Raw genomic sequence first — 20889 nt, 5'->3', positions numbered from 1 at the left:
CAACGCACACACACCTGGCCATCCACATGATGTAAAAAAAATGTGATTCATCAGACCAGGCCATCTTCATCCATTGCTTCATGGTTCAGTTCTGATGCTCACCTACCCATTGTAAACGCTTTTGGCTGTGGACACAGGTCACCATGGGCACCCGTGTTGCTATGCAGCCCCATACACAACAAACTGCGATGCACATATTTTCTGCTTTCAACACATCAACTTCATGAACAACATGTTTACTTGCTGCCTAATATATCCCACCAACAATCCACAGGTCCAGGGCTTCAGGTATGCGGAGCTACAAGAAAAAATGATGCTATACACGGATGACACTATACTGTTGTTGGGAGACACTTTAGACTCCCTGAGAGCACTGATGTCGATCATAGTACAATTTGGAACGTACTCTGGCCTGGTGATCAATTGGACTAAATTATCACTAATGGTACTAGATGCAGAACCTGATGCCCAGGGCCTCGCGGCATTCCAAATACCGGTAACCTCTAGCTTTAAATATTTAGGAATCCAGGTCACCCCCGAAATACTAGAATATATCCCCCTTAATCTGTCACCACTGATGGGACGTATCTGTGCCCAAATAAAAGTGTGGTCGAGACTAAAGATGTCCCTGGTGGGAAAAGTGAACCTTATCAAAATGATTTTCATGCCCCAGCTCCTTTATATACTACACAACACCCCCATGGTGATCCCCCTTAAAATATTTTGCATTATTAACTCTGTTTTTAGGTAATTCCTGTGGCAGGACAAGCCCCCCAGGGTTAATCTGGAACAACTGCAGAAACCTAAGGAGCAAGGAGGTCTGGCCTTGCCCAACCCATGGCTTTACTATATCGCTTCCCAGCTGCAGCACGTGGCCTGAGCCCTTACCCCACTGGACGGGGAGGGCCACCCAGCGGCAGACCCCATTAAAACTCTTATGTGCCACGAAACGGGGGTACCGGATGTAGTGGAGGGGTTAGAGGCTTTGGCCTACGCAAAGTCTAATAAAAGATTTCCCACATTTGCCCTAGTCCAGAAAATATGGAACAAGACTAGGCAGTTACCGACAGTAGAGGGCTTTACCAAATAGAGTCCAATGTGGAACAATGGGTACTACCCATAACTACAGACACTGACATATGGGGCCCAGTGGAGGAGGCACGGAGTCACACACCTACGCCAGATTTTCGTGGCAGGTAAATTGAGCACCTTTTCTGATCTGCGGGAGCGATTTCGGCTCCCACAGACGATTAATTTTTCCTATCTTCAACTGCAACATGCGATCAGGGCTCAATCTGGCAGGACTCCGTGGACTCTATCCCCGACCCCCATATTTCACTATATGGAGGAGGTGATCAGTTTTAGAGGCTTCATTTATAACTGCTACTCGATGCTACTTGGGGTATCCTGATGGGATTCCCCTTAAGGACGGTGACCAAGTGAGAGAATGACGTGGGTGCCCTCGAGGGGGAGCAGTGGGAAGAGGCGCTTCAGGCGGTACAAATGGCCTCCCTTAATGTAGCACAATGCTTGCCACAGCTGTATGTTATACTGAGAGTGCATTACACACTAGCCAGGCTGGCCAGAATGGGGGCGAGACCAAACTCTGAATGCTCAAGGTGTGCAAAAGAACATGGAGATTTAATTCATATGCTGTGGCGCTGTCCCAAGCTACACCTATATTGGACAGGGGTCCTGACTACCATCAACAAAGCCTCCTCAGTTACTATCCCGAATGACACCAAACCGTGCATCTTGGGCATTCTAGAAGATCTCTCCCTGGAGGACACTTTTAAACTGCCCATTGCAAGAGCCCTATTTCAGGCACGTCTACTCATCGTTAGGCGATGGAAGGCGACTGAGCCCCCCTTGCTCAGGGAGTGGATTAACAAGTGCATTAGCTACGGCTAAAAAAGTTTATCTTTCAACACAGGGGACGCGCTAGCAAATTTGAAGCACAGTGGTCACCCTAGCTGAGTTCCCCGGTCTATCCCCGGTGGAGCTCATACTTGATAGGTTACTGTGGTGAGACAACCGCAAGAGGAATAACACCAGGTTTTACTGCTAGCAGATGGCAAATGCAGCAGGACATGTAGGTTGATGGGTGATAATACTAATGAAAATGCACGTTGGAAATACCAAGCTCTAGACCGAGGTGTAGAGATGATCAGATATAATGCATGTGATATGTGCAAAGCACTGTGATATGGTGAAACTGGAATCTATGACATGATTGTAACCTTTGTTTCTTTAATAAACTTGTTTCTGAGGAAAAAAAACACATATATCCCACCAACTTTCAGATGTCATTGTAATAAGATAATGAATGGTATCCATCTACCTGTCAGTGGTCTTAATTTTACGTCGGATGAGTGTATAAGAAAGACCACTGCAAGCCTGTTGGCAACATTACTGTTGTTCTGGCTTATATTATCTATTAGGTAGATGGGTCCAAATTAGCACATCAGGCTCACTAATTTAACCACAGTTTCTTTATTAGTCACTCACTACAACCTTTGCTTTCCTCCAATAACCCATATGTTTCACCTCAGCTAAGCCGCTCTGAATGTCAGCTATCCATAACTATTATGTGGGATCATCATACAAGTTATTAATTGGTTTCATATTTTCAGGAAACCCTCTTGGTCCACACAGCTTAACCCAAAGCTCAAGGGAATGGTAGATAGTGTCGATAGTCTGTTTTTCTTCTGGCATAATTACAAGGGAGTAATAAAAGGTTAGGGTGTCACCAAAGCTACAATATCAGGTTCATGGTGATGTCATGATTTGCTATAATAGCCACAGTATGTTTTCCCCTGTGGTATAACCATACGATAATCGCTGTAAGAAAATATCTAAGGGATTAAGGGATGTTTGGGGTGGAAGTGCAAATATTTTCTTAAACAGAAAAACAATGGCACCATAATTGAAAATATTTTGATTTTTTTTAAAATAAAAACTGGCTTTGCAAATAATGTAAAATATCATAGACTGACAAGCTTCTTATATACACAACTGCATGGGAATGTAACCTTTCCCACCTGTTGGCTGAGGATCCTGGGATTTGTAGTACAGACACAGCTGGAGAGTCAAAAAGCGATGACTTATGCACTGCTCACCTTTTCAATAAGTTCATAACATTCCTCAAGTTTCTGAGCCCTGTCCTTCAAAACGACACTGGTCTCATTTTGAATTTTCAGCCATTCCTTGTATTCAGATTCATCCAGGTCAGTGTATGCAATGCACAATGTCCTCAATCCTTTAAAAAAAAAAAGTTTTAAAATGTTAAGATTTTATCTATAGCAGACGCCAAAATCAGTTAAAGATGTAGAACAATGAGGGCTTATAACAGGCAACATATAAGGATTATTAGGGCTTGTGTTGCTGGGAGAATGCAGCACACTTTTAGGTAAATTTAGCTTGCATTTGAGATCAGCATGAGATGCTTTAAAGTTCCATCTCAGTTCCTTTACATGTGCATTTGACCTGGGACTAAACTTTTGGCCTCCTTCAAACTAATTTTGCATTCCCTTTGGCTTGTTCAGTATGGAGAAAAAAGCAGCTCTGAAGCAAACAAAAGCCTGTGTACAGAGGCACTTACTCCAACTAAAGTCACAGCCAGATGGAAAAGCCATCCTCACCATTTGGTGCTTGGACAAAATGAAATGAATGTGTAATGCCGCATACACACGATTGCACGCTCCGACAACAAAATCTATGTTTTTTTTCCGACGGATGTTGGCTCAAACTTGTCTTGCATACACACGGTCACACAAATCTTGTCAGAAATTCCGATCGCCAAGAACGCGTGACGTACAACACGTATGGTGAGCTGAGAAAAATAGCCAATAGCCAGTGCGGCTCTTCTGCTTGATTCCGAACAGGCGTGGAACTTTGTGCGTCGGAATTGTGTACACACGATTGGAATTTACGACAACGGATTTTGTTGTCGGAAAATTTGAGATCCAGATCTCAAATTTTGTTTGTCGGAAATTCCGACGGAAAATGTCCGATGGAGCATACACACGGTCAGAATTTCCGACAACAAGCTCCCATCGAACATTTCCCGTCGGAAAATCCAACCGTGTGTACGCGGCATAATGGTGCTAACCAGAGATGATGTGTAAACCTCTGAGCCAACAAGATGCCAGCAACTGCTCAAAAAAAGGTGCATTGCTAGGTGAAGGTCTGAAGTTCTCCTGGCACCAAGCCCACCATCCATCACAGCAGAGCCTCGGTGAGGCAAATCAACTTCAAAATTAAAGAGCTGCATGCAAAATAATTATTACTTTTCTGTGCTGAGTCAATGAGACACTGGGGGTTATTTACAAAAGGCAAATCCAGTTTGCACTACAAGTGCAAAGGGCACTTGAAATTGCACTGAAAGTGCACTTGGAAGTGCAGTCGCTGTAAATCTCAGGGGTAGATCTGAAATGAGGGGAAGCTCTGCTGATTTTATTATCCAATCATCTGCAAGCTAAAATGCCGTTTATTATTTCCCTTGCATGTCCCCCTTAGATCTACAGCGACTGCACTTCCAAGTGCACTTTCAGTGCAATTTCAAGTGCACTTTGCACTTGTAGTTTTCACTTGTAGTGCAAAGTGGATTTGCCTTTGGTAAATAACCCCCATAGAGTTTGAAAAGTTCTAGTTACGTTTGCAGTTCCAATGCATATATTTGTTACTGTTTAAGTCTTATGGTGATATCTTTCCTGTGTTGTCCATGCAGCCACCGCTAGAACTATATGCTATTCTCATTAGCTTCAATGTGGAATTTTCATGTTGCACCAACAGCAACGTATTTGGGGGTTGACAGAGAAGAAATAACTATAAATATATTCCTTACTTAAGCAAAACATGTCATAAGACAAATATGGAGGTCACCATTGCTGAATAATTATGAAAATGTTAGTTGCTATGATGACCCTATGGGGGTTATTTACGAAAGGCAAATCCACTTTGCATACAAGTGCAAACTACAAGTGCAAAGTGCACGTGAAAGTGCAATGAAAGTGCACTTGGAAGTGTAGTCACTGTAGATCTGAGGGGGACATGCAAGGAAAATAAAAAACAGCATTTTTGCCTGCACATGATTGGATGATAAAATCAACAGAGCTTCCCCTCATTTCAGATCGACCCCTCAGATTTAAAGCGACTGCACTTTCAAGTGCACTTTCAGTGCAATTTCAAGTGCACTTTGCAATTGTAGTTTGCACTTGTAGTGCAAAGTGGATTTGCCTTTCGTAAACAACCCCCTTTGCCTTCAATTCCTTGAATCACTGACTCTAGATCAGTATGACAAATAGGTTCCAGGTCAGCCACACAAGTGCACTTTCAGTGCAATTTCAAGTGTAGTTTGCGCATGTAGTGCAAAGTGGACTTGCCTTTAGTAAATCAACCCCAAAGTATTACATCTAACAGATCAGTATTAACCTCCATCACTTTCAGATGAATATGGATCAACAATAGCAGCCCCCAAACTTCTGTTATAACGAGTTTTCTTTAAAACCAAAAATGATCAGCTTGCTTCCTCTCTGCCTGGACTATGTAGGATCTTCTATTGATAAAGAAGGATAACCAGACAGATTTGCTCACACATTCATTACATTTAGTTGCATTCCCTGCCATCTGGAATTCTGTGTCTAAATAGGTTAAACTAAAGTTATAATATGTACAGTATTGCATTTGTCAATCTCAAAAATGTTGCCACTTTCGAATGGTGACTGAAATAATTGTATTGATTCCTTTGAAAATGTGCTATACATACTTTATCCCACCCTCTTGTCACTGCTCACATTCACCATAAATCTGACATGCTGCAATGCTGGCACCTTTACATCCCATGATAAGATAATTAACAACTAAATATCTTATGTGGTAGAGCAGTGGCATATGTACAGGGGTCACAATTGCAACCCGGCCCCATGCTCCAAGGGGCCCGTGCAGACCCCTGTATGTCTGGATAGGAGAGGCGGCGGGGGAGGCATATAGAGGAACCAATCTCCGTTTTGCAGAAGGAAAACAGAGGGGATCAGTTCCTCTACATGCCACTCCACTGTCTCTCCTATTCGCCTCCCACTGTGATTGGGCTCCTGTGTACTCCCCCGGCCCCTACCTCTTCCCCCTAAGCACAGTCGGGCTCCCTCCTCCCTTCTGTTGCTGGCTGCTGCGGGAGATGCTTTCAGGATGAATAATGAATAGAGTCATACCAATCACTGACTCTGTTCATTCATAACTGAGGCATAGTAAACTGTACTTACTATGGTTCAGTTTGTGAATCAACAGGATGCTTTGTATAGAGCTATTCCTGTTCAATCATTCTGTGCAGCTGAGGCTCCAGAGAAGGAGATTGAGGGCTGTGTCCTCAATTTCCTTTATCTGTTTATCTGTTTCTTTTCCAATGTTTTTATTGAAATCAAATTTTAACAGATAACAAGGTTCACATTGATACAGGTTTTGTGTCAACAGTAATATTACAATAGTGAATCTCAAATTAGCGTGAATGGCTCATTATATAACTGTGCTAAGGCACCTAAGACGCCTAACACACATAGAAGATATTACAGTGAAATTCCCTGAAGAGGGACTGTCATGTGATGTAGTTCAATTTCCCAACTTGGGGTTATAACAGAAAACTTAGGTATTAAGTATACTCTAGGATTAATATACTGTAGAGCCCGATGTCATGCGTATGGTAACCCCACTGTGGGGACAAAGTATTAGTTTGTATGTAGAAAGAAAAGAAAAGGAAAGGGGGAAAGAAAGAAGAGGAAGAAAAGAAAAGGAGAAGTAGAGTGTGCAAACGATCTCCACGCTCCAGGCCGCTGACCCCCCCCCCCCCTCACGGCGACTGGAGATACAAAATCCAAGGGTTCCAAACCCTTTCAAATCTATCTTGTTGGTCGCGAAGGATACTAGTTAATTTTTCATTTATCATGATCCAAGAAATTTTGTTTTTAACTAATGCCAAATTTATCAGGGGGGTTTTCCATGCTCGCGCTATGGTTATCTTAGCTGCTAGGAGGATAAAAAAGATAAGGGATCTGAGATGCCTGGGTAGTTCGCTCGAGAGATCAGAAAATAATGCCGTCTTAACATTTTTAGGTATGTTCACTCCAGTCACCGAATAAACCAAGTTAAAAATTCTTATCCAAAATCTCTTGACCTTCGGACATGTCCACCAGGTGTGGAGCATTGTGCCCTCTTGGCCACACCTCCTGAAACAGAGAGGCGATGCATCTGGGTAGATTTTGGCCATCCGTGTCGGAACTAGATCTGTTTATCCGTTTCAAAAGTGAAACATTCCAGGGCCCCTGATATTTCACAAAAGCCCCCCCACCCCCCAATGGGGCTCCTAAAAAATAAATAAAAATAAAACGATTTTGTAAATAAATAAATAAAATAAAATGGTAAAAAAATAAACTGATTAAAATAACAAAAATAAAAACTAGGGATACCAGTGGCGGAACTAACAGGGTCGCAGCCTTTAAAAAGTCATATGAGAGCTACAAATTACCTTAGAATGTGCTGGAACCTGAGGAACTACATTCGAAAATGTAAAAAACGAAACTATTAGCTATATATAAAATGCAGCAGCATTCACACAGGACACCCAACATTATAGGCGATTTCTTTTTACAAAGCAATACTACTTTAAGCACTAGTATTCTAGCATTTCTCTTCTCCTTCAGTTTCTCTCCCTCATTCAGCTAGTGTAACACCAGTAATGATAGAGAGGGGCAGGGAAGGGGCAAACAAGGATGTCTTCAGGCTGGCAGCTGGCCCACATGGTGCCCATGGTTGTATTGATGCACAATAGAAAAATGTGAAAACAAAAATATTTCAAATGGCAGATAGATAAGAAAAAAACACCACATCCCAATATGTATATAATGAAATAAAGGGGAAAAAGGGGTAACAAGCCCCGGGACTTTTAACGGTGTCCAAGGTAAAGATGTGTGCTGCACTGTATTTCCTGATATGTAAACAAATATGCATTCTGTATGCAGGCCAACTAATCGGCTGGCCGATTAATCGATTATTAAAATAATCGATTAATTTCATAATCGATTAGTTGTCGATTAATCAATTAGTTGTTTCAGCCCTACAATTGACCATCCATAACAAGGTTATAGGTTCCACTTTGCGGCATAACAACCAAAGATATTTATTGGTTGTTATGCCACAAAGTGGAACCTATAACCTTGTTATGGATGGTCAATTGTCCTCATGTTTTTTATTTTTTGTATAATAAAATATTTAATTTTATTGATGTTATCTCATGTTTACCTTATCTTCATCTTGAACTCTGTTAAAAGTCCCGGGGCTTTTACCCCTTTTTCCCCTTTATTTCAATAGAAAAATGTGGCTTTGTGTAACAAAAAAATAGGCAGGTTAATCCACTCGTTGGCTTTTTGACAATTTTTGGGCAAATTTTAGGCATTTTGCCAAGTCACCCTTAAAGAATCCAAAAAGAGTGTCACTGCATCCTGGTTGAAAAGGGCTGCCTTAGAGAGTGGTACAAGAGCTGAGCGTTATAAGAGAGAGCAAGACAAACATTAGACGTTAAGTGAGAGAGTGCTATTATAGAGAGAATAATATGAAAGTTACATATTATTTAAAGTGGTAGTAATCACCACTTGGTCACTTGTACCTTGTACCTACAGGTAAGCCTATAATAAATCCTACTTGTAGGTACAATGAATATCTCCTAAATGTGCACCGTTTAGGAGATATTCAGAATATCTTCAGTGAGTGATGTCATTGGCGCACTGCACTCTGAAGTGAGGGCACACTGAATGAGCCATCAATCCAGAGCTCTGATCGCTGTGCCGCGATCATGACTCCCATGCCCATGTGAGGGAGTGACACCATTGCGGCTTGGCCATTCAAACGGCCGGAGTCTGCAAACACGGAAGGAAGGCCAGGTGAATATGGAAGCCTTGTCAGCAGTGATAATGCACCGCTGGAGGGATATCTTTTATGAGCAAGTCTGTTTTTTTTTTATTTAAAGAATTTACTACTGCTTTAAGAGAGTGTGCTACAGGAGCTTCACCTTACCAAAAGCTCTAGAAACATAAAAACGGAACACAATACATCTTGTAGATACTTTATCTTTCTCAAGAAAGTTTATTGGAACATAAACAAAGAAAAACTTTACAGTTTACAAAGATATACCAGCAACAATCTTCACATAATTTGCAAAGATATAACAACAACTGTCATAGATTCCGGACACACATAGTTCGGTGGTTCAGTCAGCACATACAACGCTCAATATTCATTAGCATGGGATACATATACCACATCATATGAGGTCTGCCTCTTACACCCAAAGAAATACACCATTAGCCCTCACTCCTGTCCTTACCTCTGTGTTATCTGAGCAAATTAAAGCAACTGCCTATCCATATGCCCAAGGTATCCAGCCAGGGTGACCATAGTTTGTAGTTTGTCAATTTTTTTTGAACGCCCCCAATGTTGAAAGATGTATTTCTCCAACCAGAGTGTGTCCCCATCTGTGCCAGCCACTCCTTCAGCACAGGAGGGTCAGCCGCCTTCCAGTGCCTAATGATTAATTTGCGGGCCTGAAACAAGGCTCTGGCAATGGCCTGCTTCTGAACGTCTCCGGTGGGGATGTCATCCACAATCCCCAGCAGATAGGGCTCTGGATCCATCGATATCATGACCTGAAAGGCTCTATTTATCGTGGACACGACGCCTGTCCAGAACCGATGCAGCTTGAGACAGCGCCATAACAGATGCATGAGATCACCGTGGTCACTCAGACAACTAGAGCAGTGCGAGTCTGGCCTCATCCCCATTTTAAGCAATCTGACCGGTGTATAGTGAACTCTAAGGACGATATACAGCTGGGACAGTCGTTGGGCTACATTAAGGGAGCATAGCTGTACCGCCTGTAGCGCCCCCTCCCACTGTTCTTCCTCAAAGGTACCCACATCCCTTTCCCACTTATTCGCTGCCCCCTGAGATGGAGGAGAAGCTCTCCAGATGAGTATGGAGGAGCATGGAGTAGCATCTGGATATAAAGCCCCTGAACAGGGACACCTCCGCCATGTAATGGAATACAGGGGACGGAGAAAGAACCCACGGAGCCCCGGCGAGTTGCGCTGCTACTGCATGTTGCAGCTGCATGTAATAAAAAAGCATCAATTGGGGGGGAGACAAAACCGCTCCCACACTCCAACAGCTGCAGTTCCTCATAATGTCCATTGGCCCATATCGGACTGTAACTGGTAAACCCATCTAAGGCCTGTAGCTGCCTGAGCTTATTCCATACTTTTTGCATGAGTACATATGTCGGGAATCTTTTGTTGGATTTAGCGTACGCCAGGGCCTCTAATCCCACAGCAACATCAGTCATTCCAGTAGCATGACACATAAGGGCCCTAATGGGGTCAAAGTCTACACTCTCCCCTGCTATCTCTTGCCCTTCCACCATAGTGCGGGCAATATGCTCTAGCAAATTACCTGTAGCAGGTAATAAATCCAGGGTATCAGGGAAGTACTTACCGAGGCTGAGATGCCGAGAGCGGTTCACCCTTGCGACTAAGCGCAGTCCGCCCCCTGGAGGTGGTACAGGGAGTGGATGGCACAAAGAGGCACAGGCTACCCAGTAGACAGGAGAAGACTTGCGTGGTAGTCCTTGCAGGGATGAGCAGCTCTGCAGAAACTGGCAGATGGGATGACTTGCTGGAGTAAGGTAAACAGGAAGTCCAGAACCAGGCTGAGGGTCAAACACAGAAAGTCTGTATATTCAATCACAGGCTGAGGTATGGTGTCTGGGAGACACAAGGCAAGTCCAGGTCACAAGCAGAGGGTCAAGGCAAGGAGACAGGAGGCAGGTCCGGGACTCAAGGAAGAGGGTCAAACACAGGAGACAAGCGGAATCCGTTTAAACAGGCCAAGGGTCAGGTCCAGGAGAAGAGCAGAAGAGAAGAGTCAAGAACAATCCAGGTCACAGCAGGCAATCAGGTACAGGTAACAGGATCAAGGTATAACAGGAAGCTGAAGACAAATCAGCAATTTGACTGAGCACCAGAGCCACTTTTATAGGCCAGCCCAGGGGTCACGTTGGGCGCGCGCCAGTGCGCATGCGCGTGAGCAGGAGCGCCGGGCTGCGAATGCGCATGAGCGCTGTTCCGCCGTGCATGCGCGCAGGAACACAGCTGAAGCGCCTGGAAGGATTATTTTCCTGACAGTGCCCCCCCCGCAAGGGGTGGCCTCTGGACACCTAAACTGGACATCAATTCTGGATGTTCTTGATGAAAGGTCTGGATCAAACGTGGGGCATGCAAATTTTTAGAAGGTTCCCAGGAGTTGTCCTCAGGGGGATACCCCTTCCACTGAATTAAGTACTGGAGCTGTCTTCCCCTCTTCCTGCAATATTTTTTCCACTTCAATTTCACTTTCTCAATCAACTAGAACTGGTGGAGAAGGAGGTTTCTTTCTGCCAGGGAAAGGGCTAGGAACAACAGGCTTCAGAAGGGATGCATGAAATACTGGATGTATTTTATAAGAGTTGGGTAAGGCTAGTTCAAAGGCTACAGGGTTGATCATTCTTTTGATCTTGAAGGGGCCTATGAACTTTGGCCCTAATTTCCCTGATGGGATTGGCAATCTGAGGTTAACGGCTGATAGCCACACTTCTTCACCCACCTTGAAGACAGGATTCTCCTTCCTTCCTTTGTTGTAGTATTTACTGTAGTCATCCTGGGCCTTTTGCATAGCTTCCTGAATTCTCCGAAAGTTCAGCTGAATGGAGGCTACCTGGTCTTGTACAGCAGGGACAGACATCTCAGGAAAGGAATTTGGGAGAAATGAAGGGCGAAAACCAAAATTTGACCAGAAAGGTGTTTGGTTAGTGGCAGTATGAATGTAATTGTTGTACGCAGGAGAGTGGACCAGTCATCTTGAGAGTCGGAATAAAAGCAGCGGACATAATGCACCAGGGTTTGGTTCGTTCTCTCCATCTGGCCGTTGCTCTGAGGGTGGTATGCAGAGGAGAGACAAATCTTTATTTCCAGGGATTTAAAGAGCTCTTTCCAAAACTTGGAAGTAAATTGGACACCTCTATCTGAGATTATGCTGTCAGGTACGCCATGAAGTCTAATAACTTCGTTGAAGAAGATATCAGCTGTAGCTGAGGCAGAGGGAGTACCCACCATGGGCAGAAAATGTGCCATTTTTGAAAGTCGATCAATGGTGACAAGGATAGTGGTGAACCCCCCCCAAGGGAGGTAGGTCTACAATGAAGTCCATGGAAATTTCTGCCCACGGTCGTTCAGGGATGGGTAGAGGTTTTATTAGTCTCCAAGACTTCGTGTTTGACCCTTTATTGCGCTGGCATGGAATACAAGAAGCAAGATAGTCTTTACAGGTCTTGTCTCCAGCCCGGCCACCAAAAAGAACGAAAAACCAATTCGGCAGTCTTTAGTGTCCCGAAGTGGCCTGCCAGTTTGTGGTCATAAAAAGTCCTTAGGGTGAGAGGTCTTATCTCGAGCGGGACAAAAATTTTCCCTCGGGCACAGAGTAGGTCATCATGTTTCTCCAAAGAGGACATTTCAGGGTCGGAACAATGACTGGATGCAGATTTAATGGTGGTCACCAGGTGTTTGCGTGATCAAACAAAAATTTTGTGGAGACAAAATGGTACTGGTTTCAGCTACCTGAAAGGTATCGTGGAACATCCGAGATAGTGCATCTGCTTTTCCATTTTTTGAGCCGGGTCTGTATGAAATGTGGAAATTATATCTGGAAAAGAAGTGAGCCCACTGGGCCTGTCTGGGTTTTAAACGCTTGGCTGTCCTGAGGTACTCCAGATTTTTATGGTCTGTGAAGATCATGACAGGATGGGATGCCCCCTCTAGTAGGTACCTCCACTCTTCCAGAGCAAACTTGATGGCCAACAACGCCCTATCGCCAACATCATCATTTTTCTCAGGTGCACTTAATTTCCGGGAAGCAAAGGCTACAGGGTGCAGGAGGGCCTTGGTGCCCTGCCTTTGGGATAGGATGGCTCCAGTGGCAGTTTCAGAGGCATCAACTTCTAGTACAAATGGCAGGGCTGGATCTGGATGCCGTAAGATTGATGCGGAAGAAAATAGGGCTTTTAATTTGGTAAAAGCTTCCTGGGCTTCCAAGGACCACTGAAAACGACTATGTTGACGTGTAAGCTGGATGATAGGTCCTACAATAGATGAGAAGCCAGCAATACATATCAGGTAAAAATTTGAGAACCCTATGAATTGTTGTACTCCTTTTTTATTCACAGGAGCCAGACACTCCTGGATTGCCTTAACCTTCTGAGGGTCCATTGCGACCCCGTTGGTGGAGATGATGAATCCCAGGAACTGTACCATCGTCTTTTCAAATTCACATGTTTCTGCTTTGAGATACAATTTGTGTCTCCTGAGGATTGCAAGGACCAGTTTAACATGTACTTGGTGCAGTTCAATAGTGGCAGAAAAAATAAGAATGTCATCCAGGTAAACGACTAGAAAGTCATCAAGGTATTCCCGAAAAATGTCATTTACCAGGTGCTGGAAGGTGGCCGGGGCGTTGCAGAGCCCAAACTGCATCACCAGGTACTCGTAATGCCCAAACCTGGACCTGAAGTTTTCCACTCATCGCCAGCCCGGATCCGAATAAGATTGTAGGCCCCGCGGGGCGTGGCCTGAAGCCGCATGGAGTAAGGAGTGTGGTGTGAGAGCTCCGGCCAAATTTATCCTTTATCTCTATCCTCCGGGGCCAAATCACCCCCAAAACCAGCAATACCTGCTTCGGATACCTGTGGCTACTCCTGGGACTATGTCGCCACCCAAGAGAACCACAGGGACGACTGGAAAGTTGGATAAATACCGCCATGAGGAGCAGGATCCTGTGAATGAAGTTGGCGCCACCTCAGCCGTAGGGGAAGAGACTATGCAGTCGGGTGATACGGCCCGAATCCTGGAAGCTGTATCCCTTTGCCAAACAACCCTCACATCTAAGATAGAGGAAGTTAAAGTTGACATCTCTTTAATCCGTCAAGATATCCACAAACTAAGAGAGAGAGTGACCGAAGCAGAACGCAGGATCGGGCAAGCGGAAGATGAAATACCTCCACTGCAGATCACTACGGAGAGATTACAATACCAACTCAACACAGTCCTGAGTAGACAGGACGATATGGAGAACAGGCTACGCCGATGCAACCTCCGATTTGTGGGGTTACCGGAAAGAACGGAAGGCATCGACCCCCCCACGTTCCTAGAGAACCTCCTAACTTCCACATTTGGTAGAGAGGCCTTCTCCTCCACCTTTGTGGTGGAGCGCGCGCATCGGTTGGCAGCGCGTCCCCCACCCTCTGGAGCCCCTCCGAGAACCTTCAACGCAAAGCTCCTGAACTACCGCGACAGAGATACTGTCCTCCGCCACACACGTGAGAAAGGGAACATACCCTTCGGAGAAGCCCACATTGCAGTATTCCCCGACTTTTCCGCAGAAGTTCAGAAGAAGCGGGCGCAATTCTCAGAGGCCAATCGACAACTACGAAACCATCATTTAACCTACGCAATGTTGTTCCCTGCAAGCCTCCGTGTGATCCGAGACGGAAAGGCCTATTTTTTTGAGGATCCCTCGGCGGTCATCTCCTGGCTGGAACATCGTGCGGCGGCAGGCCCGGTGTTATAGCCGCCTACAACACTCTCCATCGCCCTGCTGATCCGCACTAGAAGTTACTCTAGTCCTCAACCCGAGGACCTACGCCACCGGAACAGTGAGTTTACATTTACTTTTTCACTTTCAACACCCTGGCATTTGTCACCCCAACTGACTTCCTCACACTTTGCTTGCCTCCCCCCTTCTATCCAACAAGTTATCCACGTAACGCCATCTTTGTTTCTTGCACAGTTACTTGGCCTCGCACCAGAGCCATCTACCCAGCCGGGCTCAATTAATCTCTCACACCCCTTTGCAAGATCGGATGCTTAACTGTTCAGCACCGCCGTGCCCTTCTGTTGACTACTGTTCGCCCCCCACGGCGCCCAGGGGGATGCCCGACCCTCTTTTTGATTCACCCGGATGTACCATTTCTCCTATATCGATCGGATCGGGTTCCCTCCTGCAGCCGTAAAAAGTAATGATTCCCTGGCCAGCTGCAGCCCCCACGGCCGTGGAGGGGTGCTACGAGTTTGCCTTGCCACGCTGGTCCAGAGTAGGCAAAGTTCTGTTTTTTTACAATGCTTGCCATTATCAAGATTGCTTGGGATACTCATTTGTATGGCTCCCCGCGGAATGGTGGTGGTCACCATGCGACCTCTTTTTACCAGTTCGCGGGGACTCATTGTACTATATTTTGTGGCCCTTGAATCTCATTCTGCATCATTATATGTTCTGGCTCTTTGTATGGTATGTTTATGTATGGGCCATTTCATGCTGATCCGACTACACTTAAAACCGCCCCCTCAATGCTGGGATGGCCTCTTTTTTAAAAATTGTCACGTGGAACGTGCAGGGATTGCGAGACAAAACTAAACAACTTGCTGCACTGTCCCACCTCAAACGCATACGAGCGGATATCTCGGTGCTTGTGGAGACCCATATCACAGGGCAAATGCAGCTGTCGCTCAAAAAACCTTGGGTGGGCTGGATGTATCAGGCCCCATTCACCAACAATTCCAGGGGGATAGCAATCCTAATTGCCAAAACGACCCAATTCCAGCTTCATGGTCTGCGGTCGGATCAGCATGGAAGGTTCCTTTTCTTACACGCCACGGTGGGGGGACTCAAGATTCTTTTGCTGGCCTCTTTCACATACCTCCACCATTCCAGTTTGCCATTCTCAAAGAGGGGCTGACCTTGATGACTGAACACCCGACAGTATCAACTGTGTGGCTGGGCGACTTCAACACAGTGATTGACCCTAGGCTGGACAGACTTCGCTCATCAGCAATGCCACCGGACGGACCGGCCCTCACTAGGTTCGGCAGATTCTTATCAGAATTCCCCCTGACCGACACATGGCGATTTAAACATCCTAACACACCCGCATACTCCTGCTTCACGCCCTCACAGTCCGCAATGTCTCATATAGACATGATACTGCTTACCCCAGCCCTGATCCTAGAGCTCCTTGAAGTAGGATTTGGTGCGAGGGTCCTTAGGGACCACTCACCCTACTGGAACAAACTGCGACTGCCCTCCACTCCGCCAGCCTGCCGGTGGAGGCTGAACCCATTCTGGCTCACTATCCTTACGGATACCGAGATTATACAGCGCGAGTGGTCTTATTACTTTTTGTCAAATCAAGGATCGACTTCGATTGGGACAGTATGGGAGATGTTCAAGTCCCATGCCCGCCTGACCCTTTTCACCCACATAAATAGATACAAAGCCTCCTTCAAAATTATCCTCCAGCAGGCTGAGGAACACTTAAATCTTCTTGAACGAAACTTTCTTGCAGATCCCACACCCTCTAACTCGGCTCAGCTTCGCTTACAATCCAGGCTCACGGACCACTTACACTATGAAAAGGCCAAAAAGGACATATTTTTTAGCAAACAGAGGGTGTTTGAGCATGGGGAGCGGGCGGGTAGAATACTTGCCTATATGGCGTACCTTGATAATACACCCCCTGTCGTGATCCGGCTCCTTTCGCAAGATGGAGTCGTAAATACAGACCCTGACCAGGTAGCCCATGAGTTTCAAAGGTTTTACACTGATCTCTACACCTCTAAAACCGACCGTCCCCTAGAGGAGCTGCGCCTCCTGCTACATAGTATCAATTTCCCCACTCTCACGGCCTCCCAAGTAGATCTCCTTGAGGCACCCATCACCGAAGAGTGTATCGGGGAGGCTATTGCGAACTTACCAGCGTCAAAGGCCCCAGGTTCTGACGGGCTCCCGTTGGAATTCTATTTCCACTTCCAAGAAGTTCTTATACCCAAACTGGAATCTTTATACTCACACATCTTCGACTCGGGCACACTCCCACGCACTATGAATGAGGCATTAATTGTCCTTATTCCCAAACCTGGCAAAGACCCCCTTTACCCTGAATCTTATCGCCCAATATCTCTTCTCCAATTAGATGTAAAAATCCTCGCCAAGATCCTCGCCCTGAGACTCAACAAAGCCATACTCAGCCTCATCCACGCCGACCAAACAGGCTTTATGCCTAATAAGAACACAGCATTCAACTTAAGAAGACTATTCACAAACTTACAAGCTACACACGATGACGTTGGTTCCCGGGTGGTGGTCAGCCTCGACGCCGCTAAGGCGTTCGACTCCGTGGAGTGGAGCTATCTGTGGGAGTGTTTACACAGATTCGGACCCAGATTTATCAGGTGGATCCAACTCCTATACCAGGCTCCCACTGCCCTACTCCAGGTCAACGGTAAAACGTCCACCCCCTTTGCACTATCTAGAGGTACACGACAGGGCTGCCCCTTATCCCCTCTTCTGTACGCGCTGGCCGTTGAGCCATTAGCCATCGCCATCAGGTCACACCCCGATATCAAGGGTCTCCGTTTGGGCCAACTGACAGAAGTAATTAGTTTATATGCTGACGATATGCTCCTCTATTTGTCAGACGCAGGTCCCTCCTTAACAGCAGCACTACAACTCATACAACAATTCGGAACCTTCTCGGGACTCCAAATAAATTGGTCAAAATCCCAAATACTTCCCATAGATATCTCTGTCCCAACAAACACTCAGGCCACCCTTTCACTGGTCAGGACCAACCAGATCAAATATTTAGGCATACAATACTCGCGCTCCCTCACGGATTACGTGCGCCTCAACATCGAACCAATGTACGCTCTCCTTAAAAATAAAACGCAAATATGGTCTAGGCTCCCTCTCGGTGTAATGGGTCGCATTAATTTAGTGAAAATGATCCTCCTTCCTAAATTATTATACCTATTCTGGCACGCCCCCCTACATATCCTGACCCACATATTTAGATCCCTGGAAACTATACTCAATACCTTTATACGGGGCTCCTCCCGACACAAATTATCATGGCAGACATTGAAGTGCCCCACTCACCTTGGGGGTACGGCCACCCTTGACCTCACATTTTATTATATGGCTTCCCAATTGTCCCATTTCTATTATTGAAATAATCATGACAAACTTCGTTACTCGGCTTTGGTATGCACATCTGCGACAGATGTAGTGGACCATCCATTTCAGATAATTTTTGTAAACACAGAGGGATGTCTCGCCTCACGGGTGGGAACCACATGCTAAAACACCACAGCAAAATTTGGCAGCGCGCCCTTACCACCATTGGGGCCCCTTCCATACATGCCCACACACCACTCTGGGACAATCCCCAGCTCCCTGAATTATTGTCCATCCCAGACTATAAACTGTGGATTATTTATAAAGTCATCTACCTCTCCCAACTCATATCCGGAGGAGCAGTTAAAACATTTCAGACCCTAAAAGGAAGAATATGCTCTTCCCAATTATATGTTTTTTCGATATCTTCAAGTCCGTCACGCCCTCCAATCCCAATTTGACGACTCCATTCCCAATCTGGAAATAGTGACCTTCGCAGATATAGCTCTAGGTGCCGACCCCAAAAAACTGATATCCAACCTGTATAACAGCCTACTCATACCCTCAGCTATCACCCATACGCAACACTTGAGAGCCAAATGGGAGACTGACACTGGTGAAATAAACGACGAACAGTGGGAAGAAATTCTTCTGACTAGCACGAAGGTGTCTCCTAAACTATCGGACCGCCTTACCCAACTTTATATCCTGCATAGGTCATACCTCACTCCAGCACGAATCTCTATAAGCCAGATACTGATCCAGCCTGTCCCCGCTGCAGCGACAACCCCAGTACCTTTTATCACCTTATATGGTCCTGTCCATCTATCAAATGCTACTGGTCACACATTGTCAAATTTCTCCATGACTGCATGGGCTGCCCCCTAACACTATGCCCACATCAGTGCCTGCTTGGCCTTCTTCCCATCTCAGAGGAAGCAAAGTATCTATCAATATTCCTGCAGGAAACCCTTTTTGCAGCCAGAATGCAGATAGCCCAACAGTGGCTTTGGCCCACCCCCCTACCATGCAACAATGGAAGAGGGCTGTGAATCTTACCCTCCCCTACAAGAAGGTTTTGTATACCCATTGTGGCTGCCCGGGCAAATACCACAGAATATGGGACAGGTGGATAAATGAGGCTTCCACATGCACTGACTAGTACCAATTGTGTCCCACCTCTTCTGTTTTTACTTTTCTTGTTCTATGACTTTTTTGTTTGGTGAAACTGTTGTTGCACAGACCCAGCCTTTCCCTAAGCAACCTACCTTTTACACGTGTATGACAATATTTGATACCTGAATTTAAGCCATAATGACATGTTTAAAATTCTGTGAACTGAACACTATGCATAACATTGAAACATATTGCACTTTGTAATCCGTTGTTAATAACCTGTATTGACATTTATGCTCAATAAACTTTTCGTTTGATCAAAAAAAAAAAAAAGATTGTAGGCCCCGCGAAGGTCTAGCTTGCAGAAGACTCGGCCAGATCGAAAGCGTTGGAATAACTCGGGGATAAGAGGAAGCAGGTACCAGTTTTTAATGGCAATTTTATTTAATTCTATGTAGTCTATGCAGGGTCTGAGAGAGCCATCTTTTTTCTCTACAAAGAAGATGCCGGCTCCAGCCGGTGATGAGGAAGGACGGATAAAACCTTTTTCCAGGTTTTCGTCAATGTAAGATTTGAGAGCCTTTAATTCAGTTTCAGATAACGGGAAAATGCGGGCAAAAGGGACTTCAGAGCCTGGTAAGAGATCAATGGGGCAGTCGTAGGACTGGTGAGGTGGTAGATGGTCAGCCTGTTGTTTGTCGAAGACATCTTTAAACTCAAGGTAAACTGGAGGTACATGCCGAAAGCTGTCAGGTACTGGTACAATAGTGGGGCAAGAGGCTGGAGCTGAGAGGAAGCAGTGCTGGGAGCAGTATTGGGAGGAAAAGGAGACTTCTTTCTTCTTCCAATTGATTTGAGGTTCATGTGCCTGTAGCCAGGGGAGCCCCAGGATGATGGGAAACATAGGAGACGGAATAATGTCAAAGCGCAGGAACTCCTGATGAGCGAAGTCTGTGGTGATAAGAATGGGTCTTGTTTCTTGGGTGATAAGTCCAGAGGGGGTAAGAGACCCATCTGCCAGGTGTACCTGGAAGCTTTGTTTTTTAGTCACAAGAGGAATATGTAGACTAGCAGCTAGTGAAGCATCCAAGAAGCAGCTGCACGCTCCAGAATCAACTATGGCTGGCAGGCGGGTTTCCTTTTCCGTTAACTGTAGGGAGAAAAAGAGGGTGACATAAGTCTGTGAAAAACTAGAGACTTGATAGTACATGACAACTTGAGAGAAGGACTTACTAGGTCTCACAGGGCAGGTGCGAAGGAAATGTCCAGTACCACCACAGTAAAGGCACAGGTTGGCCTGACGCCTGCGTAGTCTTTCTTCTGGGGTGAGAAAAGCACGGACCAATCCCAATTGCATGGGCTCGACCTCAGAAGTGGTGGAGGCTGGAGAAGCCGTAAAAGGCGGATGGATGGGAGCCGGCTTAGGAAGCATCCAGCTGGGACGAGGAAGCGCTCTGAGCCCGGCTCCCGCATGCGCCTGTCCAATTTGGTGGCTGCTTGGATCAAATCCTCCAGAGTAGCAGGAGTCTCCATCCTGGCCAGCTCATCTCTAAGAGCTTCATACAACCGTTGGCATAATTGGTACTTAAGGGCAGGCTCGTTCCAGCCGGTATCAGCCTACCACTTCCGGAACTCAACCGTATAGTCCTCAACCGGACTTCGCCCTTGAGACAAGTTATGTAAGGTAGCTTCGGCTGT

The 20889-nt window shown here is 45.7% G+C and overlaps 1 protein-coding gene across 2 annotated transcripts in view; it reads right to left on the bottom strand.

Annotated features, from left to right (window-relative positions):
* Positions 1-20889, bottom strand: part of ATP8A2 (ATPase phospholipid transporting 8A2) — a 1045467-nt gene that overhangs the window by 641260 nt on the left and 383318 nt on the right. For both annotated transcript variants that reach the window (XM_073613412.1, XM_073613413.1), the window contains exon 22: positions 3120-3259. In XM_073613412.1, the coding sequence (XP_073469513.1) occupies positions 3120-3259 (140 nt within the window). The remainder of the gene's footprint in view (positions 1-3119; positions 3260-20889) is intronic.

Source organism: Aquarana catesbeiana, linkage group LG02 (assembly GCF_042186555.1).
Source record: "Aquarana catesbeiana isolate 2022-GZ linkage group LG02, ASM4218655v1, whole genome shotgun sequence".
Lineage (NCBI taxonomy): Eukaryota > Metazoa > Chordata > Amphibia > Anura > Ranidae > Aquarana > Aquarana catesbeiana.
This window is presented reverse-complemented; position numbering and strand designations above follow the sequence as displayed.